Source organism: Lepidochelys kempii, chromosome 1, assembly GCF_965140265.1.
Source record: "Lepidochelys kempii isolate rLepKem1 chromosome 1, rLepKem1.hap2, whole genome shotgun sequence".
NCBI classification, from domain to species: domain Eukaryota; kingdom Metazoa; phylum Chordata; order Testudines; family Cheloniidae; genus Lepidochelys; species Lepidochelys kempii.
The window spans coordinates 42265893-42289871 of NC_133256.1; the positions used below are offsets into that span (position 1 = coordinate 42265893).

Genomic DNA, 23979 nt, shown 5'->3' on the forward strand with positions numbered 1-23979 from the left:
GGGAAATACAGCATTGATTTTTGAAGTGAGAACTATTTTCCCCCACAACCTTTGAACAGAAAAACTTTATTGGGTAACTCACTAAAATCAGTTTCCCCCCATGCACTACTGAATTTTATTCAGTTGTGGACAAATGTGCTGATGCCACATTCTGTGCCCAATTCAAGAATAGCGGGCATGTGCTAAAACTCCAGCAATCAATGAACATGCTCATTGACTTTCCGATTCAGTTCAGTTAGTTACTGTAGCCATACAGAGAATCCAATCAATGCCTTACATCTTTTTGTAATCTTTAGTTAAAACTATTAATTCTTTTTATTTTTAAAATGAGTCACCATAGGAGGTATGGTGCAAAGGTATGATGGGACATGAGACAAGCTTTAGGAATTGGCACTGTCCTGAGGCTCTACCACAGAGCAGCGCCACCCAAGGGCGAGGCAGGGGGAAATGCTCAAATAAGTATTTTAAAATAAACCATCACCTTTAATGCTTCAAATCTGGTCACAGAAATCTCCTTATGTCCCATCTATGCTACAGTTATGGTGGTGACTATGGGCTGATTACAACAGAGTTCCATTTTGTAGTATAGCTTAGGACATTGTGTTACTAAAGCCTTGGATAGTTCAAGGCTTCAGCATATTAGTTTCCCCATCTGCACTACAAAATGAAGCCATGTTGTAAATAGGTCCGTTAGAGATATAGATGGGGCTTAAGAAAGAGGGAATTATATGGGCTACCAACAAATGCGAACAGCTGCTACTGCCAGAAGTCTGTGTGAGCATTGCCAAACAAATAAAATAGTTATCACAGGTGGAGTTGCACTTCAATTTCCTCAACAAAACACATTATGAAGTAATGAATTCAACTAGGTTAATTAAATGAACAAAATTTGCACTTTTATCTAGCCTCAAAGCACTGTACAAACATTTAATGAACGAATTCTCACAACACTGGAAATCAATATTCTAAGGAGCAAGGCCCACTTTTCGGAAGTGGCCTCTGAAAAGCAAACTCTTGGTGTCTAATTTGAGCACCCAAAATTTGAAAGAGACACAGTTCAAGGCCACTTCTGAAAATTCAGGCCCAAGTGACACACAGAGTCACGGTGTAATGTTGGGTATGCACCTAGAAGCTCTCGTCTTCTGAACCCGTGTTCAACTCACTAGATTAAACTGCTTCTCCGTAGCTAACTTGACCAAGATCATGCTACCAATCTGTGACAGGCCCTGTAATACAAATGTGGTCTCCTGCACCTAAAAGTTGTTGAACCAACCAATATAATGATTGGATAGACTACAGGATGGTTTATGTGCTGATGTTCTGTATTGCCATCTGGTAAAAGATTTTTCCATAAAGTAATTTTGATCAACACAGACTATTCACTGCCATTGTGTGTGTGGATTTGGAAGTACAGTAAACGAACTCATAATCCCACTGTCAGATTTGCAAGATCATGTTTTTTTATTTTAGACCTTATGATTTTTAAAGCACGTACAAGTAAAATATTCATTACAAAATTCTGCTTGTTAAAATTTTTGAACTGGTCTATGTCAAAGCATGATCCCAGGACAGAGGTATAAGTGACTTTTTACAGCATGTGATACATAGCACAATAAATAAAGTAGCCTGTCTGTTTGCATGGGATCCTACAAATGAAGATTGTTTTCTCCGCCTTAGCCACATGCAGTATTTGTTGAATGTTTTTTCTTTAATCAGCTGCATCTGACATTAAAGTGTGTTTTATTAAAGAGAAAGTCTAGAGGCATTAGCTCCTTCCAAGCCCGGAAAAGAAAGGGCAAAGCAATGTTTTTCAAGTTCACTAGTTCAGAGTGAGATCCCTGAGAACTAGAAAAGGGACACTAAGTCAAGTTTTCCTACAGGGAAACATGTTCGTTAAAGAGGTTACAGGCAAGCTGTTGAAAAGGATCAGACGACAGATAGATAAAGCAAACAAGCTAGTCAGGGTTGCTCCTCTTGAAGAACATAAGTGCTATTACCACGAAAAAACAAAACATTTACCAACATTGTCTGCTTATGTGCAAAAAACCCAAAAATATGAAGATACAGAAGGGAGTAAATATATTCATGTGGCAGGAAAGTTATGTAGAGATTAGAATACATTGTGTGAGCAGCCCCTTTGTCAAAATGGAAAAGACTTTCACAGTAGGTATAGGGAAAACTACAGAGATAAAGCCAGGCTGAAGCATGTTAAAGTGTCCAAACAGTTTGAATCAGTGCAACTGTGCATTTAGTCAAGGTGTTAAGAATGCTAGAGTTCATCACTACAGTGCTTCTGCGATTTTGTGCCAAGCCCCCAATTACTGGGATGTCCACTGTGCTTGAATGATACACAAATACCAAGGACTGCAGTAAGTTATGCTTTGGGCAGCACTCTCCTCCCTCCTTTACTAGTCATATTATGGGTCACGGTGGGATTCTGCAAAATGCCAGGACCCGGCCCTGAAAGCTGGAATAAAGTATGAAGGAGACCACACTTGGTCCATGGTCTTCCATTTGTGTAGATCTGAATGGACTGCATAGAAGATCCTTAAAGCCCTGAGTACAACCTGAATAAGAACTCAGACCATCACCAAGCTTTAGACAAGTTACCATTAGAGTGAGCAACTATCCACTTTGAAAATAAGAATCTGAATAATTTAATAGAAATCCCATGGGTTTATCTTCCATGGGTAGCTCTACTGCCTATGCTATACTTGTTCTGTGGAGTGAGGCCTCTGGCATCCAATAGGGCCAACCCCACACTTTCCACAAACATTCACTTTAAAAAAAAAAAAAAGAAAGAAAGAAAAACCTACACAAATACATGGAATTTCTTCAGATTATTTATGGCACTTTTCATAAGAGAATAGTGGATAAGCCTTGGTGTCCTGGCCTCATTCCCTCTCTTGATAAAACAGCTGCGGGGTCTTTTGTTAAGTCCATAATGGATGCGCAGTTGTTAGAATGTACCAGTGTCAGAGTAATGAGTTATCTCAGAGCTTTACAGATGTGTGTACCACTGTCAGTGTGAGATACAAAGGCCTTTGAAAACTGCTACAAAAAGGATACATCATAGCCATTTCTTACAATTCTTTCTACCATGCATTATTCTGTGCAGTTAAAGCAGTAGCTTAACTCCTGCTTTAATTTTAGTCTTTCATCTGAAACACTCATTTACATTAGGATGACTGTTCTGTGGAAAACACAGGGATAGGCAGCTTGGTGGAAGGTCTGCTTTTGCATATTTTTCTTTGTAAATGGACATGCTAGTCTTCAGGCTGTTACCCCCCTCGATTTAGGTCACTTGTAATTGGACGTGTGAGGAAAACGCACAAGCTCAGCGTTGCTTAATTTCTTAGTATGCTGATTTCGCAGTTGTCCTACAAAACAGAACAGTTGGGTATTTAAAATGGTAATAAAAAAGACAGCGCCACAATAATTAACTTCCACCCCCATAACCCAAGCTCTTTTCATACTACACCTTCCACCCAAGGCCACTTTAAAATTAAACCCAGCCTCTCATGACAGAAAGCATTTCCTTTACAGATTCTTCAAAGTGGAATTTTTGAGTAACAAAAAAGGACATTACATTTCAGTCACACTCAGTTCATCTATCATTATTCTATACACAGCCAAAGTATGACACCTCCCCCCCCCGCAAAAAAAAAATCATACTCCACTTCTTAGATCTAAAATCCTTATTAGCAACTTCCGAAATCGGAACACAGCCTTGACAGACTCCAGCTGCAGTTGCTCCATGACAGATGAAGTAGGACCTGCCAGAGCACCCTTCCAGTACCTGGGACAAGTTAAAGTGTGCATGCTGAATTGGTCTATGCACCAACCCACAGGACCAGAGACCAAAAAAAGAATAGATCCAGGGCTCTCTATCCTGCAGTATATTATGAGCATTTCCTGTTGGAGCAGCATTTCTACTAGCAACAGAAAGGCCCACCCTCTTGAATACTGTAAGATAGTAGAATTAAAATCCTTTCCCCTGCTCCTCCTGGAAAACTTCTGCACAGCTCTTCATACCACCAGTTCCCTTAATTCCTTCTCTAACCTTCCTGAAGGACACTGCATGGCCCCACCAGGCTAACTGGCTAGCTCACAGGAGTGGTGCCAAGGTTTATGCTGGAGCTTACTGTGCCATGTTCTGCTTACTTCATCACAGGTCCCATGTGCTTTGGGCGGTTTTGGCATAAATCTACATGGTGAGAGAAGAAAGAGAGACAGCTGCCTCCCTCCATGGGCTTCTTCAACTAGTGACTCTGGAGGCTGAGCTGGCAGGTTTTCAAAAGGGCTATTTGGCCTGAGCAAGAAGCCTCTGTTCAAAACAGCCTAATAAAATTCTATTCATCTGCTCATTTGAGTAATTTTTGTTTTGGACAGGAAAGTAAAAGATTAGTCTTCACCACAAGAATAGTCAAGCAGATTTTGTGCTTGAGCATGTAATTTTTAATTATATTTCAAGGTTGACTTAAGATGCCTACCCCAAGATCTAAAATACAGTGGGACATATTTATTCCTTCTGTTCCAAAAGGCGCCCCTTCAACAACAAAAGGCCAAGAAGAATTGGTAACAGGATGATTTTAGCATCACCAAAAGGAAACAGGTTTGCTCCATGACAGCCATAACAGTACACATGTATTTAAAGATCCTGAGTAAAAAATATCATCCCACAATATTTTGCAAAACAGAAGAGATTAGTAAACTACAAACTTTAGAGTCTGTTACCTCTCAGCAATAACTATGAAAAGCAACATATGTGGCACGCCACCATAAAAGCTGATAGTAAAAACAGTACAAAGTGATATACGTACCCTGGCTATTTTCGAAGTCTCCATTTTGCAAATGTAATAAGAAACAAGGTTAATACCAGAGATCATCTGTAATGGGAAACCACAAGTCCAAGATGACATAGCAAATGGGGCTGGCCAGTAAGGCACAAAAGCCTTCCTTTGCACATTGGTGTCTTACAGGTTTGCAGCAAACAAACTCAACCAATGTCTGAAATGGGAAAAAATCGGCAGTCTTACTGTTTATATAGAAGGATTTTTTTTTTCCTTTTACTGAAAAGTGATGGACATAAGGAAGGTGTTTGTGCGATAAAAAGACTCTGACAAACCTTCATTTACACACCAAGTTCTATTTTGTGATGTGGTGAGTGAAATGGGCAGCTGATTTATACTCTGGCTACATGCAGGCAGACACGGTCATATTTTTCTAGACAGCTTTACCAATGCAATTTGATCATGACCTGCACTGCCCTTGTTATTACAGTCCTGGATCTCATTTGGGGCAGAGAGAGACTGCCAACTGTGGCAAGGTGTGTGGGGTGTGCTGGCAATTTTAATAAAAGAGACTTTAGGAATTAGGATGAGACTAAACTCATTTTCACTTATAGCCAAAAGGGATTTGAACCCAGAAGTGCAAAGCCAGTGGCATTAACCTACTATACCACCTAGGGAGTTTAATACCTTGGCTTGTAATGTTTATACCTCTACTTAAGAGCTGGCACTCACATTTCTTCTGCTACTGTTTTCAAACCTAATTCCCCTCCTGACCTGGGCAATAGAAACAATTCAGAAAGCGTTGCAAATGACAAGAGACTGAGACAAAGCCTCTTAATTCAGTGGAAGTTAACATGAAAGGCAATCTAGGGACACATTTTATTTTACCTCTGTGAGAAACACAGTATGTTCCTTCTTACCAAACCTCCCTGTTAACTAAAGTACAGTTATGTCCCAAGGCTTGTATTCTTCTAGATGAAGCTGTTAAGTGGCTTCTCAAAGTAAGTGGCTTCAAAGGGACTGTGCTCCAAATGCCATGACCCCTTTAAAGCCAGCTGGTTTGTAAACCTGGCTCTTTCCCCAGTGCTCCCTACTCATGGGCCAACAGCACAGGGTTTTGGCTGTCCCCCCACAATCATCCAAAACAGACTGTCTGCAGATTTAGGATAAGAGGGATTGTGTCATCTTGTAAAGTTAGTCTCATTAAAGGGGACTCTCACTAATAATTGAAACTTATTGAAATGAAAGACTAATACAAAAGTACTTAGATTTCTCGTGAGAGGATGGTCTAGAATGATAATACTTAGTCCTGCCATGAATGAAGGGGACTAGATGACCTCTCGAGGTCCCTTCCAGTCCTATGAGTCTATGTTGGAATTCTGTTAAAAGTCAGCAATTTTGTTTGAAAACTATGCAAATCACTAAATACTGCTCCTAGAACTTTCCCTTCTGCCACTGTAACCCAGAGAATCTTATGCAGTTGCAAACTCCATGGCAGGTCTAATAGCTAAACAGTCTGAAGAGAACATGACCATTGTTCAGCTATTAGCAATGTGCTAGTTTAATAAAACCTCTCAATTTTTAATCCTTTGCACTGGTGCCCAAGTTACAAATCTTGCCACAATTCAACATTTTAAAAACTGTACACATGAATCAGTTTCAATTGTTCTGTCAATACAATAATCCTCTAGGTTGACAAAAGTTGGCCAATCTATTATATTTTAAACAATAAAGGAATAGGAAATATAATAATATTCAGCATAAGATTTAACATTCTTATAGCTTCATTTGCTGATAGCATAACCATTTAGGCTTTTTTACATTTCCTAAATCTGATCCCATTTTAAGGAGCAAGAACAATTCAAGCAAATACAAATAAAAACAGAGTCATGTTACAGGCAGCAATAGTCAAGGACAAGAAGGCAATTGATTTGACAAATTTAAGGCCAGCTATTTATAGTTTGAAATATACTGTACTTTTTCATGGCACTTAAAACACCAAAAGTTAGCAGTGAGAGACAAAATTAAATAGGAGTATACAGATTTAAACTGTATACTATATATACACACACACACAACTAGTTTCTAAAATAGAATGTTTGTCAAGTTTTTCCTGCCCAGCTACAATTAGTTCTGAAAGACCATTTGTGTTTGGCTGCCATGCACACATCTTACGGTAATGTCATTGTTTTACTCACTCTAGAGCAAACTGTGACTTGTTAAATCCAAAACAGACCACTCCTTAATTGGTTAAGTCACTAAGGATCATTGAATGCCCCAACGTTTTTTCCTTAAATACAGCTAAATTCAATTATTTCTCAAGAGAACAGCAAACACTTTCCTTAACAATTAGCATGCTGTTCTATTCTACAAAGCTCACTATTATACAAATCAGATTTTGGTCATGCAGCAACAGACCATCCTCACAATAATCTGTCTTGTATTTCAGTCAGTCTAGAAAAAAAAGAAGCACTGTTCAATGTTTCACTAACAGGTCATCCTTGCCACTCCATACTCCAAGCTGACAACAGCAGGCTCGGCTTTTGACAACTCCTCCATGTATTCACTGTAGCGATTGTCTGCTGTGTTGCTGCCCTCTATAGTTCGAATGGAGTCATTCATAGGTAACAGAGGCGTCTCCTTCTTAAAGCACGGAGAATTTCTAAGTGCTGGTGAAACAGGATAGACAGACTGCAATGGTTCCTTAGTGAGGAGTTCTTCTGGTTGCCGGTTTCTTTGTTTCATTTTCTGAAATATAACAGGATCTGTTAAAATTATTGTTCCTAGTACCCAGCATTTCCTGGGATAAAAATAAAAATTAGAAGCCAAGCTAATTAGACGACTTTCAACACACTTGTCCAAAGCCACATCCTGACTGGTTGGTTTGGCCTTTTGAGCAATATCGTATCATATCATATAACAGTACACCAACTCCCAGCTACGCAAAGTGGAGTTTTCAAAGTAGCTAGATTTCAGAGGAACAGCCGTGTTAGTCTGTATTCGCAAAAAGAAAAGGAGTACTTGTGGCACCTTAGAGACTAACCAATTTATTTGAGCATGAGCTTTCGTGAGCTACAGCTCACTTCATCAGATGTTTACCGTGGAAACTGCAGCAGACTTTATATACACACAGAAATCATGAAACAATACCTCCTCCCACCCCACTGTCCTGCTGGTAATAGCTTATCTAAAGTGATCAACAGGTGGGCCATCCCCCCCAGATGTTCTGGTTTAACTTGGATTTAAACCTGGAGAATGGTCAGTTTAGATGAGCTATTACCAGCAGGAGAGTGAGTTTGTGTGTGTATGGGGGTGGGGGGGATGTGAGAAAACCTTGATCTATGCAGGAAATAGCCCGACTTGATTATGTAAAGAGTTGTCACTTTGGATGGGCTAGCACCAGCAGGAGAGTGAATTTGTGTGGGGGGGTGGAGGGTGAGAAAACCTGGATTTGTGCTGGAAATGGCCCACCTGTTGATCACTTTAGATAAGCTATTACCAGCAGGACAGTGGGGTGGGAGGAGGTATTGTTTCATGATTTCTGTGTGTATATAAAGTCTGCTGCAGTTTCCACGGTAAACATCTGATGAAGTGAGCTGTAGCTCACGAAAGCTCATGCTCAAATAAATTGGTTAGTCTCTAAGGTGCCACAAGTACTCCTTTTCTTTTTGCAAAGTAGCTAGAGACACCGATTGTGTAAAAATCCTGTTAAGTACCTAATGTATAACAAAAACTAAAACAAACCAACCATTCCTCAACATTCAACCCAAGAATCTGGCCACATAAGAAAGCCAAAACATTCCCTTTCAAAGCAGAGTATAATAAATTAAAATGGGTCAAGATTCAGTTGTGAATTTCCATGCAACTGTAGATAATTACTAAAAAAACAATCAAGATGTTAGGAGAGAAAATATTTGAGATAATCTAAAATCTTGATATTCTAAAACATTAATTTACAGGCTTTAAAAAGGAGGTTTCAGATTACTTAATCTGGATCTGTGACATTATGACAGGATTAGCCTAACAGAATCCTTATGTTAAAAAACTTTGCTTCCCGAAGTATCATACATAGGAGGAGAGAAACTTCAATTTGGCATTCCAAGATTTTTGCTACAAACAGCAACACTGATTTGTTCATTTGAGAACTTTGGATGGTTAATGACATTTTAATTTCAAGTTTTCAGCATCTTAATTGATCACTATGAAAGAGTTTAGTAAAATATACTTAATCAATCAATCCTAAACCCTGCTTCACAAGTTTTTGCTAGAATAAGTGACAATACTTAGCTACAATAGACTTGCCAGATAACAATTTAAAGGGCTGCACAAACAGCGACCTTGTGGTGGTCACGCTATGGGCATGTTGTGGCCTGTGGTAGGCTGACCCATCTCCAGTTGGATCTATTCTAGTCCTTACAAATCCTGGCCATATTTTGAAGAGACATCTTTCCCCGCACCCCAACTCCCCAATCTTCAGGTTACTGTAATGGTGGATATGGTGGAACTAAAGAAGAAAAGGACCAACAAAAGGCAGGGGTTGAGCATGAGTTAGATTACCCAGTTGGAAGATCAGGAGAGAATGGTGGAGAGAGGAGGGAGGAAAAGCACCTGTGTCATATTAACAATGGCTTAGGTAACTAAAAGATTTCTGTTCTCCTTGGTTGAGATTATAGAGAAAGGATGCACAATTGTAAGGATGTGTGATTAGTCATACAGTACATATCTATCAGGGAGAGAATTTAACCAGTATTAAATGAACTGCTCTTCTGGTGTGAGGTTTTTCCTGCTACCAAAGGACAATACACAGTACAACAGGAGGATAGAATCATTTCAGTTTAAGAGCAAAATGTTTGGAGCCTATGTAATCTTGTATGTCTACCCAATGCAGCCCCCCCCCCACACACACACACTAAAACCAATGCAAACTAAACTTTACTTTAAAAAAGCTACACATAATAAGTGCTGCGTCATATAAGGCTGTTATCAGTTTCATTGTTGTAGCATTATGAAAATGAATTTGTCCTTCAGGTTAGAGCTCAGAGTAAGTTTATTTCTTATTTACAATACTCACAGCTTCCAGTTCTTTAAAGTCTTTCTCCAGTTGCTTATTTTGTTCACTCATGGTCATGATGAGATTAAACACAGATTGCCTAGGGTGCATACTTCGGTCAAACTGATGGTACATATTTCTCCAAAACCTGTGTGTACCAAAACACAAAACTGTTTTAACAAGCCGGTCTAACAATAGAAGTGAAGCAAATATAATGTACCTAATGAAACTTACTTAAAATTGAAGGACACTGTGTTAGGCTCCAAGAGGACAAGTTTCTGAGAAAAATCTCGATTGTATAGAGGATTAAGATACTTCTTTTGTTCATCCAGAAGGAATGGCCATAAGGAATAAGTTTTCTCTTTCAATCTTAAGGTAAGCAGAAATAAGGTCAAGACAGGTTTCAGAGTAACAGCCATGTTAGTCTGTCTTCGCAAAAAGAAAAGGAGTACTTGTGGCACCTTAGAGACTAACCAATTTATTTGAGCATGAGCTTTCGTGAGCTACAGCTCACTTCATCGGATGCATCGATGCATCGAAAGCTCATGCTCAAATAAGTTGGTTAGTCTCTAAGGTGCCACAAGTACTCCTTTTCTTTTTGCCAAGGTCAAGACAGTAACTGTGGGTGAAAAGTAGTAATACTAGTCTCAGTCTTACAGTTCACTTCAGTCAAAACAATAAATCCCAACTAGATAGTTGCTTTTCACCTCCACAATTGCCAGAAATGCAGTCATGAATTTAGAATGAGACAGACTATCCAGTTCTTCTATCCATCCATCTTGTGAATTTATAAAACTCCCTTTCACCCAGGTAGCCAAGCACCAAATATTCTTGGGATAATGGAAATTCTGAAACAGTTCTCACGTCACCAACTACTTCAAGAACATTTAACTTATTGTATACAATATAGGTAATAAATCTGAGACTGATTATTGTAGCCACCACCACATTCTCTATGAGACTTATAGTAACAAGATATCTCATTACAGGATGTAATCTTCCCCACTTTTTAAAGAAGACTTAATATAAGGCTCCTTGGACCTCTCTCCAGTCCCTGTGTCATACATCTTGAGCTCAATGACACCTATACCTCAGTTTTAGCCATATCCCAGGAATAAACAAAAATACTAATTTTATTATTGGGTTTAGAGCTAAATAGTGCTTTAGGAAACAATGCTTTGCATAGTTGCAAGAAATGACTCTGAAAGGGGGAAAAAAAACTTGGGCACTTCAGATCACTGGACAATATAGTTATAAATGTTCAGGGAGGAATAATTCTGAAGTAGAAGGAGAATGGGCTCTGACTTAAGTTTTTACCCCTCATTAACTTAAATCATTTTGGAAAAAAATGCTGGGGGTGGGAAGTCTGAAAATACCTTCATTTTTCCCTTTATGAAATATGGGTACATGCGTTTTTCCTTTCAAAATTGGAAAGAGGGTCTCAGACGTGTGAGAATCATTGGTGCTTTCCAATGCAGTTCAGCTACTTTTCCCCCCATTATAGATCATGTCTAGTTGCTTTTATTGAGAGTCCCAGCTGAAGATTTATACACGTTCTTAGTTTACTGGAGTAAATGAAGAACATTTGCAATTAGTCAGCTTACTTTAGTTCTTCTCGCTCTTTTTGGCAGTTTCCAAGGAAGTTTCCAAATTGGCACGAATGGACGTGTTCATGGATCTGAAGGAGAAAAGCTTCATTGTATTCAAAGGCTTGTGGAAACTGCTCTGTGAGATGCCACACACCTTCTAAAAACTGAGTGAACACGGGAGAGATTTCCTTGGGGTCACCATCCAATTGACCACATCTACAAAAAGTTCCACAAAGACGTCAGAGAAATCCAGAAATTGTTTTTAAATGTGAACAAGCTTTTTAAAAACAAAAAACAAAAAAAACCACCCACTGACAAAATCTTCTGCATTTATTTTGACTGGACAGTCAGGAAATACATTCATTTCAATAAGGTACATGTTTATGACCTGTAGGGCAACTCCACCCCAGATAAGTCATGATGTGGAAGGGCACTCCAGGACAAAACACCATGTTTCATGGACCTATCTGGCTAGAATAGCAGAGCCACAAAAGAGACAATTTTGTTTTCAATTTTTAATTTAATTAATGGGCTCAGCTTATGCAGCTCAAGAGAAACTGGTCGGGTTTTAGAGGAAAAATGGTGTCAAATTTGGCTTCTAAATCCATGTTGAGATAATCCTTCCTCTTCATCCTGAGTTTTCAGCATCACATAATAGACATACAATTATATTTGTAGTGAATAATATACAACAGAAGGCTAGTTAAGTAACTCTTTAATATCTGGTATTGCGATGGGCCTCAGTGCTACACATTCAGAATCTACCAACTTGAAATAATTGGTAGTCTCCCCACAGTCTCTGTCAGAGCAGATAGGGTATGTCTGCACTGCATCTAGGAGCAAGCATCCCAGTCCAGGTCCAGCAACTTCTGCAAGTGGGGCTCGTGCTAGTATGCTAAAAATAGCTATGTAGATGGTGCTTTGACATTGTGGCTTGGGCTCTGAAGCCTAGGGGTAGGTGGGGGGGCTTCAGAGCATGAGCTTCAGCCCAAGCCACAACATCAAAGCACCATCTATGCCGCTATATTTAGTGTGCTAGCACAAGTCAGTGGACAGGCTCACTCCCATATGCAGTGTAGCCATACCAGAGGTTTCCTAGGTGAACTACCATTGCTGGCAGGACTTTGCTCCAAAAGACCAAGAATAAAAAAAGACCAAAAAGAATTGGGAATTTACAGACCTGATAATAAATTATTAAATGCATATGGAGCTTATCAATGGAACATCTGACAATTAACAGCAATTATTTAAGTGGTATTTTCAAATTCATTAATATATTTTTCAAGAAAAAAATACATTCCAACAAACTCATCAGCTTCCTGAGCCTACAGCACAACTTAGTTTCATATATTCTGAATGGCTGAAGAAAAGTTATGAATCAGTGCTGCAGTCTCTAAACACACATATGCAGCTCCAAGCCGTCAAACTCAATGAGTTAGATGCCCAATGACTACAGGATTAACAGTTCTAGGGCAACAAAAGTGAGGATCAGACACCACAGCGATGGACACCTATAAGAGCCTCAGTTGCTAACTTTTATCTGTTTTCTCTATTGTCATCCAATTCTTGGTAGCCCTGAAGTTTATATTTGCGATATGGAAACAAATTATCCCATGGGCATTTGAGTAAGCACCACGTAACAAAACACACAGCTTGTTGCAGAGCTGGCTTACTCAGAGGCACAAAATCCTTGCAACGCTGCAGCAGAATTTAAGTATTAGAGGTTCCATTAAAAAAATATATGTGTACCAATGAAACAGTGATGCAGAATACTGAGCCCTGTTTAGTCGCATATGCACAACTCAGTTGACTGTGTGATACCATTGCACGAACTGGCAAATCTGTAAAATTCTACTTTAGCTGAAAAATGTTGTTTACCTGTCAGAAAATTTGTGTCCAAAAGAGATCCAGTCCTTCTCTATCAAAACCTAGAAGAGAGAGGCATCAGATGTAAAGAAATTATGAACTTCTAGATCTGTGCATTTATCCTGACAGATCAACTATCTATAGGTTTTGTTTTTATTTGTTTTATTTATTCACTGTGTGTTACTGCACTTTACACCACTTTGCATTTCTTTTGGTTTCTTGGCATAGTCTTCAACACTTTCAAGGACCCTCGCAAAGGACAGCTGAATGAATACATTTGTAACAATTCTGAAAACTTGGTTTCCATTTTTTTAAAAAGTTTCATTGTTAGTCGACTCAACTGTCTGCCTGATAATCATAGTGGCTATGTTAAACCAACTTCACTTTTTAGAGTAAAATAGAGCCCCATTAATTCACATAAGTGACTGGCAGACAGACGGTTAATAGCTGATGGATCCCAGCATGGATTCACCAAGGGAAGGTCATGCCTGACTAATCTAATCGCCTTTTATGATGAGATTACTGGTTCTGTGGATGAAGGGAAAGCAGTGGATGTATTGTTTCTTGACTTTAGCAAAGCTTTTGACACGGTCTCCCATAGTATTCTTGTCAGCAAGTTAAGGAAGTATGGGCTGGATGAATGCACCATAAGGTGGGTAGAAAGCTGGCTAAATTGTCGGGCTCAACGGGTAGTGATCAATGGCTCCATGTCTAGTTGGCAGCCGGTATCAAGTGGAGTGCCCCAGGGGTCGGTCCTGGGGCCGGTTTTATTCAATATCTTCATAAATGATCTGGAGGATGGTGTGGATTGCACTCTCAGCAAATTTGCGGATGATACTAAACTGGGAGGAGTGGTAGATACGCTGGAGGGGAGGGATAGGATACAGAAGGACCTAGACCAATTGGAAGATTGGGCCAAAAGGAATCTGATGAGGTTCAATAAGGATAAGTGCAGGGTCCTGCACTTAGGACGGAAGAACCCAATGCACAGCTACAGACTAGGGACCGAATGGCTAGGCAGCAGTTCTGCAGAAAAGGACCTAGGGGTGACAGTGGACGAGAAGCTGGATATGAGTCAGCAGTGTGCCCTTGTTGCCAAGAAGGCCAATGGCATTTTGGGATGTATAAGTAGGGGCATAGCGAGCAGATCGAGGGACGTGATCGTTCCCCTCTATTCGACATTGGTGAGGCCTCATCTGGAGTACTGTGTCCAGTTTTGGGCCCCACACTTCAAGAAGGATGTGGATAAATTGGAGAGAGTCCAGCGAAGGGCAACAAAAATGATTAGGGGACTGGAACACATGAGTTATGAGGAGAGGCTGAGGGAGCTGGGATTGTTTAGCCTGCAGAAGAGAAGAATGAGGGGGGATTTGATAGCTGCTTTCAACTACCTGAAAGGGGGTTCCAAAGAGGATGGCTCTAGACTGTTCTCAATGGTAGCAGATGACAGAACGAGGAGTAATGGTCTCAAGTTGCAGTGGGGGAGGTTTAGATTGGATATTAGGAAAAACTTTTTCACTAGGAGGGTGGTGAAACACTGGAATGCGTTACCTAGGGAGGTGGTAGAATCTCCTTCCTTAGAGGTTTTTAAGGTCAGGCTTGACAAAGCCCTGGCTGGGATGATTTAACTGGGAATTGGTCCTGCTTTGAGCAGGGGGTTGGACTAGATGACCTTCTGGGGTCCCTTCCAACCCTGAGATTCTATGATTCTATGATGTTTGCAAATTAGTGAGTAGGTGAACAAAAATGCAAGATGCATGCATTACCATATGTACTTTGTCAACGGTAGTTTAATTTATAATACATAACAGTATCATAGTAAAATATAATTTAGTACATTTTGTATAATAAAATCTTGGTAACGTTAGGAATATAAGGACTGCCCGATCAGATCAGACTGACATCCTGCCTGAGAGTGGCCAATACCAAGTACTTCAATGGGGGGTGGAGAGGAGAGAGGGGAAATCACTAAATCCTATAATTATGCTTTATGAAATAATATGCCCATAGCAGAAGTTCCTCCCTGGCCCCAAGCATTTATCAGTAGTTTTATATCCCCTACCTTTTCATCCTTACTGACTATGGATGTTCTCATTAGCCATACAAATAGCTAATCCTTTTTTCTGAATCTGACTAAACTCTTGGCCTCAATGATATTTGTGGCTGTGAGTGCCACGTTACTCACTCATGTTCTACTAATTTTAAAAGTTGCCTTTTAAAATTCACTGCATCTCCTGTATTGAGAACATGTAAGTAGGAGTGCCTGATTTTCCTACTCTTTTTGAATATACCTATTTTATCCCATCTTATTCATCTCCTCTCTAAACTAGGATGTCCATATCTTCTCATTCATACTGTAGTCTCTCCATGCACCTAATCATGGGTCACTCTCTTTCTAAATCTTTTCTATTTCATCTTTTTTGGGAAAGAGTGACCAGAACTGAACAGTGTTCCGAGTCATCACATACTAGTATCTGCCATAAAATCTTTGCTGAGAGATCCCAACAATTTTTGGTCCAGATTATAAAGCATGAGATTTAGGGTGCGTGGATTAGCAAATTACTACTATAGTTTAAGTACTTTAGAACTGTAACATTTCATAGGCAATGCTTTAGAATCCTGGTGACTATAACCTCAATCCTGGGATATTTATCTTACCTGCAGGTGTCTAAGGAGCTCTATAGTACTGCTGTTTATAAATTAGGTTCCATACATAATTAGTCTAAATACACACTTTGCTGTTCATGGACTGTTTTGATTAAGGGTATACATCTCTTTTTTAGAAATACATTAAACTATATGGAAAAGAACAAAGATTTCTGTGCATCAATCTAATCATTTTTGTTTTGTTACAAAAGGCATCAGTTTATGCTGTTACGCTGCACGCTTAGGATGCTTAGATTTAGGGTGTGAGAATAAAAAACCATCTAGTTGTATGAGTAGATGCTCACCATGAAGCCTTTGATGGTTCTGTAATACGAATCCAACAAGAGAGATCCAAGGGAACAAACTTGGGAAGTCCTGTCCCATCCATCAGAGCAATGAACTAGCACAGTTGCATTTTCAACTGCTATTGCCTGTAAAGTGGAAAACAAAGCCTAGCAATGTGTGTTCCAAAAAGAGGTAAATTCCTAGGTAAATTCAAAACCTCATTTTATTCCAAACCTACATCACAGCCCATTTTTAACGGCAGCACTTGAAGCTCATCTGGCAATACACACAGAAATTATTGTATGTGTGAAAACATGCTGCAGTCAGTTAAAGCTGGGATCTCCCCTATGCAATGCTATAATGCTCCCCATAAAGATCACAAGATCCAGAGTTTCCTGCTTGCCCACTGAAGGGGCAAGAACTATTAATGTGATTTCTCATTTTATTTTCCACCTTCCACCGCTTCCAAGAAGTTAAAGTACCCAGAAGCATCTACAGTTTCAATGGACTGCTAGGAAAAAGCCTGACTACACATCCCAGAAATCGAAAGCAAATAAGGACTACTCAGCTTTTTTTTTTTTTAAATCCTCTGTCTACTCCACCCCTCAAGAATACGGAGGCATGTGGAGCAACTAGCTTGGACTCAGGGCTTGTCTACACTACAAGTTACGTTGCTCAGAGGTATGAATAAGCCACCCCCCTGAGTGATGTAAGTTACACCCACATAACTGCCAGTGTGGACAGTGTTATGTCAATGGGAAACCTTCTCCTGGTGCCATAACTACCACATCTCGCGGAGGTGGTTTTATTAGGCCAACGGGAGAGCTCTCTCCCATTGGCATAGTGTCTTCACCAAAGGCACTACAGCTGCACCACTGTAGTACTTCTAGTGTAATCTAGCCCTCAGTCAAATAGGAATTTATGCCTCATTCATCTAATCATTTGCAGGTCACGTTTAAGAGAGATGCCAGCATTCTAACCTCTAAATAGCCCCAAGCCTCAAGTACTATTTCAGCTAGTAGAAAGTTCTGAGACAAGAATTAGTGCTTCACAAAATACAAAAAAGTATTTTCTACTTTTTATGAGCCTCATGTATGTGTGATTGTGCCAGATCCACATGCACTGAGACATGTCTTTCCACAGAGCTCTATCAGCAGCATCCCACAGCATAAATATAGGTTTCCAACATGCCAAAAAAAGTACACACTTCGTGAATTCATCCATAGATGAAGTCGTGCATGTTAGATTCAGCAGATAATAAATAAAACAGCATACAGTAAAGAATGCCTCTAGGTGACAAAGACTGCAAGGCGTAAACACCTCAGAAAAGCACCAGGTACATTAAGAGCCCCAGCACACTGACATCCCTACTTAGAGGTTGATATCCCTCTTAAAATGTGACCTGCAAATCTTCAGATGTTAAAGAGAGTAGCGTACATATAGATTTGTTCTAATGAACAAGGGCACTGAGCATACAACCACTTCAACCTACCCTTTCCCTGCCCACTAATTCAGGTCCCCCAAAGTCACATTCAATCAGCTATCTATTCCTGTGTCACACTAACATGTTGTTCTGTGACAAAGGTATCACAGAACATCACTTGTAGCAGCCTATAAATGAGTCAGGGTTTTAATTATTATATGACGTGGATTTGCAGAGATTTTATATCTCAAGAGATATAACAAAAGTAGCTGGTTTAAAGCTGCAAACCACACCATGTAATAAAAAAAGTTGCTTACCCTATCCCTATAGGTCAGCGCCAGTACAGTTCTTTGATAGCTGTGTATCAGAGTATGTTGGGGGGCACTCTGAATAGGAACTGGCTGATTTGACTCTGAAAAGACTTGAACTAAAAGGAAAGAAAGAAGTAAAGTTAGAGTTGTGGGACTGGTCCCCTGCTCACCCCTACTACGTGGAACACTCAGAACATTTAGCTTCCTGCATCCCCATATTCATATATTTGCAGGTCAGGTGATTTCTAAACTACGGCTACCTAGCATAAAACTTGGGTAACCTAACATCCTTTCTTCACACTGGTAGGTGGGCAGCCTTCAAAGAAACCTAAAATATTCGGAGGCACATCTGTTCTCTCGAAACGTACAGAAACATGTTCTGTTTGCACGATGATGTACTTGGTGTGTAGTTATTTCTAACATAATTAAGATTAATAATGAAGCAAAACATCAACCACTGAGACGATAGCAGCAGCAGCCATCCCCAGTTTATACCTGATAGAATGGTGACAGGCAGAACCATACTTTTCAATCACCATCCCTCCCCCAGAGAAAGAAGGAGCATATGAATTACTTTGGCTAAGATGATAGCAGCATCCAATATAGCTTTGATATGACGCAGCCAGCCAGAGTTCTCCAAACCAGACAAGAAACTGTTGACAGACAAAGCTTTTGTACCACTAACTGAAATAGAAAGAAAAAAGCCATTAAAACTTTCTATGGAGCTGTAGCTCTCTAGGTGGAGAAAAATAAAATAATTACAGGATAGGCTGATAATCCCCAGAGTTTAAAAATCTATTTGAATTATTCTCCTCTTTTGGTAAAAGTCTAAGATTCCGAATGTTTCAGAAATGCAAACGAGAGTAATAAATATAATTTTTCATCTAAAATAGATCTTGCAGATAGCTGATCATGAGTTACAGAAGTGAAGAGATACTAAGTCACCAGTGTGGTCAAAATGTAATGACAACATTCAAGGAAATAGGATTAGTGGCTCCCAATAGGAAGAGCTACCTAACCTAACAGAGGAAGGACAGCACAAGATAAACACGCCACAATCCCAACAGCCTATCAAAAATATTTACCCAGGGAATAAATCACATAACCAGACAATGTTTACGGTTTTGAACAGTTATAAATGATTACTCCAGTAAATCACTTTATTTAAATAATAAAGTAGATGTAGTGCTTGAATAGTGCAACGAACTGACGACCTTGGACAGTGAAGCCCTTTGTGTATCTGCAGAACAGATGCACTGCCGCTTCCTCATTGTAAGCTCCTCCATATTGCCTCACTAATGTACCTCAGATGTGATACTGGTGGCAGTGGGGGAGGGAAATTAAGGGGAAATCATTAATAGGAGAGGGTAGTTCACCCTCAAATCATTCTAATTTCTCTCCTGTCTTCCGAGAGTATCAAATGGGTGCTTCATTGCTATTGAACGTGAAGAGCTATTGTTTTTTTTTGTGATGTGGACAATTGTCAGTCCGCAAGAAACAGGACTTAGGACATCAAGTAAATCGTAAGACGGTAATAACTTTTTGCCTGTAATTCACTTTGAATCACATACATTACTCTGACTGCCAACCAACCAATCTGGCTTGAACCAGGTCATGTAAATCAAAATAGTTCTGCACTGTTGATACTAGCTGATTGAGAGGTCTGGCCATCAAAAAAGATGAAACAGTTACCCACGTGGCTACCACAAGATCACATGACCATGTGAGTTGAGAGAATTTTTAGCAGAGAGCGAGTGAAGATGTAGCACAGTTAGTGCAAAATAAATCCTTTTAGAACTGGTCTCTGATTTCTGAGTGTGAAAGTAAGTGTAGGTACATTTTATAGCACTCAGATGTCAGAGTATTTTATTTGTGAGTACAGTCAAGAATTGCAACATTTATGTCCTATTGAAAAATCAGGGGTAATACATGCATGTTATAAACCCCAATGGTTTTCTCCCGTAAACCATCTGACATGCTAACAGAATTTTCCCACTTCCACCCAAGACACATTACATGTTAAGGAAAATAGTTTAAGACAAATGACTGAGAATTCATAAGAACTCATTGCCAAGGAATTGTGATTAAAACTGGCACCTACCCCGCAGAAGTCCATAACAGACATTACATTCACTGCTGTCGGTAACAAAGTTTGGAAGTTCCTCGGTGTTTTGCATAGACTAACATTAATAGACCAATGACATGAGATGGTCACTTATCCTATTTTTAATCATACTCTGTTACCCGACAGAACAAAAAACATACCTTCTAAAAGTTTCTGCAGGCTGGATCTCATGACGTGAATGTTTTCAATTCCAACAAACTGGAATCTAATGTTAGCATAGTTGTCTTCATTTTCATAGCCTTTACCTGCTGCTCTGTTTGCCATTGCATTAAGCTTAGTGGAAGAAAACGCAAATATTTAAAACCAGGAGTTAAAAACTAAATTGTACAATCAAAATATAGATTAAGTAACCAAGCATCTTCATCAGGACACTCGGTTAAAAAACAAAACTAGCACACATATACCAAACATCCTTCTGGATATCAGATTTGTGGCAGACTAATCTGAAAGGATTACTCTGACATGAGAATGACAACATGGGGGGGGGGATGATATGATACATAGAAGACTATGAAAAGTAAAAACAATCAGATCATGTTGAGAGCTGACAAATCTGAATTAATATTCCTAATTCTCCTTTCCCCAAATCATAATTGCTTATTTGAAAGATGCCACATCGTAATTAGCCTAAAAGAAAAAAGTTAGTACTATGAAGTGTTAGGATACCTGAGGTGTGTAATTTGAAGGGGAAAAAAGATCAGTGTAATATGATATCTACAAAATTATGAGGTACAAAAACAAATCCAACTGGGCTGGCTCCATTTCACTCAACAAGTGAGCACTTTTTTTGGAGGCTTCCCTCTTGTGCTACAGAATCTAATGTTTTACAATTAAAGTTGAATCTTCTAGTCCTTATGATCACATAAATTTAAAAATAAGAACTTCCGAGTGGAACCAACAAATGTATCTGCCAAAGTCTGCAACAATGGCTCCAGTAAGTATCAGCTGCACCACTCTCCTCAGTGTAGTCCTAATGCTGAACTTTAAGAGCTGATCAGATATGATTAACTATTTTATTGTTAACCAAAATACATAAAAAAGAGAGGCGACCTACAGTCTACTTTAAGCAACGTCTCATTTTGATAACAGATATGGGTGGAGTTTGCTTATAAGCAGAGTTTAGGAAATAATCACCACTTGATATGCCCACCCCTTAATCTGATTAGTGACCAAAGAAGTAAAGATGTACTAATGTGAAATTGCTTACTGAAATGTGGTATCTAAACAAACTCTAGGGCTTGAACACTGTCCTGCAGATGCTCTCTCTAAGTTTTACAATTTCTGTCTCTTAATTTCTCCATGCTCCATTAAGGCATACTCACTATAATTCTACCGGTGTGCGCTTGGTTTGTTTGGGTTTTTAAAAACAGCCCTCCAGCTCCACATCCAATGCTATTATAAAGTTCAGATCCAGGTTACACATTTCATCCCAGTTAGATAGTTAAAAGAAGTTTTAAAACTCAGGGTCTAAAAAAATGGGTGCCCAAATTTGACTCCTAAATCTATGTTTAGGCAGCTAAATAAGTAGCCTAATTTTCACAAGTGCTGAACACTCAACAGCTCTCATTGACTTCAATGGGAGCTATGAGTGCTCAGCACCTTTTAAAACAACAACATTTATTGCTTGAATATGGAGTCTTGCACTGTAGGCACCCATTTTTAAAAATCTTCACCCAAGTTCCTAGGTGAAATGTATGTTTCGTTTTGGTTAGCTGCCTGAATAAGAAGAGTTACCAAACTCATCTCACATAGATCATGATCATCATATGAAACAGTAATACTTTTGGTCATCGACTGGGACAATTCTGAATCAATGATCTAGAGCAGGGGTTCTCAATCTCTCTCTTTCTGAGGCCCTCCCAATCTGCTATAAAAACTCCATGGCCCACCTGTGCCACAACTGTTTTTCTGCATATCCCGTAGATTAAAAGCCAGTGTCGGCATTAGGGGGTAGCAAGCAGGGCAATTGCCCAGGCACGCCACAGGGGGCCCCGCAAAGCTAAAATGCTCAGGCTTTGGCTTCAGCCCTGCATAGCAGGGCTTGGGCTTTCTGCCCTGGGCCCCAGCAACTCTAATGCCGGCCCTACCCTCTGGTTTATTTTGGCGGCCCCCCTGAAACCTGCTTGCAGATCCTCTAGGGGCCTCAGAACCCTGACTAAGAACCGATGCTGTAGAGATTAAATAGCATGATACAGCATACACCCAACACCTGAGCCACATAGTGCCCCCAATGGCACTTCCGTATGTATAAAGTGATCAAGTAAAAGGTATTTAAGATGAACCCTAAGCTGCAACCCTGACAAAGGTACATACCTTAGGTCGAGTGTCCATGACATACATGCAGTGACGAGCGGGGTTGGCTATACTGATTGCATGCAGCATATTTTCATCCTCCAGACACCTGGCACTGAAACCTGAGAGAGGTTGACTGCATCTGCAAATGGCAGCCTAGTACAGAAAACAAAGAATCGGATAGCAACAGTATATTAAGTAACACCTCTAAAAAAATGCTTCAGATGTGTATTCTATAGAGCTGAAACAGAGTAAATTCTTTTATTTGGCAGCCTATGAAGTGAAAGATAAGCTGAAGAACTAAAGCAAAGATGCTCTAACTTTTTACATCAAAGTACACTTTTATAGTAGACCTTAAATTTAAGTCCCTGACTGCTGTTCATGGACTTCGAAGATCACATGGCACTTTGATAATGTAAAGGTTTACCAAATTTTGGAAGTAAGCCCAAAGATCTTAGACATCTGTTTACTTCTTGAAAAAAATTAAGTTTAACACACACCCCCATTTTTCTTAAAATAAATGCCTGTCTCGTGTGTACACTCTCAGGATGTTTTCTATTGAATTATTCTCTCCCTAAATACAAGATGAATCCACAATCATTTTGTTCTCTTCTACAGATCGCTCAGTCTCCAGCCTGGCCAATATAAAAACTGTAGTTCTCTCTTTGACAGCACTGTTTTTTGAGGGGTGTATCACATATTCCATAACAGGTAACACCCACAAATACATCCACTCTGTGGATACAACTGGCAGTTGCCTGTGTGTAGCTTTACAATACTGGCCCTTCAGAAACTGCTGAACTCACGGGAGCAGTTGACATAACTGCTATTCCCTCGGATATATATCAGGATTGAGATTGACTGCTGCTGCTCCATACAAACAACACTCCTCTATGGAGTTCCACAGGACTTGATTTTCTCTCTTCCTGCCCTTCCTCCCTCTTTAACAAAATATTTCCATGGTTCACAGCATTTTGGAACAAAAAGATTTTATTTTTGACTTTCCAAAAAGTACAAAAAACACAGGATCTGATCATCAGCTAATCTTAAAGGCCCTATTTTTGAACTTTTAAGAGATTCAAATGACTAGTGAAGAATTTTACAGTTGGCTAAGTATGACCTAAGCATCTCATTAGCCATCAGCAGTGTCAGAGATTAAGGAACTAGGATTGTTTTATTAACCTGGGTTATTATACTTACCTCCCTATCTTTCCTGGACCAATGGCATCTGTTGAGAAATAGTTTTAGCCTACTTGTGCTGAAAGGAAATCAGACTGTACCTCTTTATCTCTGTGATAATATGATAACACTGGGAATCTTCCTTTGCTTCTAAATTTGGAGCTACCAACGATTACGGGCTTGCTTGCAGTTCTGGGAACATAAAGTTCTCTGGGATAGGATTCACAAATCTGCAGGACAAAATAAATGTACAATGTAAGTGTTTCATTTACAGACTACATCAAATCTGGTGCAAGATTTCTTACAGTGGACTGCTGTCCTTGCATGAATCATGACAGCTTTGTGGATAAGAAGGTGGTTATAGCAGGGCTAGATGACACAGAGGAAACACACTTGCACCTGTCATACAGAAATATGCCC

At 39.6% G+C, this 23979-nt stretch overlaps 1 protein-coding gene across 3 annotated transcripts in view; it reads right to left on the reverse strand.

Annotated features, from left to right (window-relative positions):
* Nucleotides 1–1437: 1437 nt before the first annotated feature.
* MTMR6 (myotubularin related protein 6) overlaps nucleotides 1438–23979 on the reverse strand; it is a 37435-nt gene continuing 14893 nt past the window's right edge. For 2 of the 3 annotated variants that reach the window (XM_073340205.1, XM_073340193.1), the window contains exons 5-14: nucleotides 23661–23789; nucleotides 22402–22536; nucleotides 20229–20361; nucleotides 18538–18647; nucleotides 16250–16375; nucleotides 13311–13360; nucleotides 11448–11648; nucleotides 10078–10212; nucleotides 9865–9991; nucleotides 1438–7541 (exon numbers count right to left, since the gene is read on the reverse strand). In XM_073340205.1, the coding sequence (XP_073196306.1) occupies nucleotides 7281–7541; nucleotides 9865–9991; nucleotides 10078–10212; nucleotides 11448–11648; nucleotides 13311–13360; nucleotides 16250–16375; nucleotides 18538–18647; nucleotides 20229–20361; nucleotides 22402–22536; nucleotides 23661–23789 (1407 nt within the window). In that variant the 3' untranslated portion in view covers nucleotides 1438–7280. The remainder of the gene's footprint in view (nucleotides 7542–9864; nucleotides 9992–10077; nucleotides 10213–11447; nucleotides 11649–13310; nucleotides 13361–16249; nucleotides 16376–18537; nucleotides 18648–20228; nucleotides 20362–22401; nucleotides 22537–23660; nucleotides 23790–23979) is intronic. The other variant, XR_012158420.1, reaches the window with a different exon arrangement.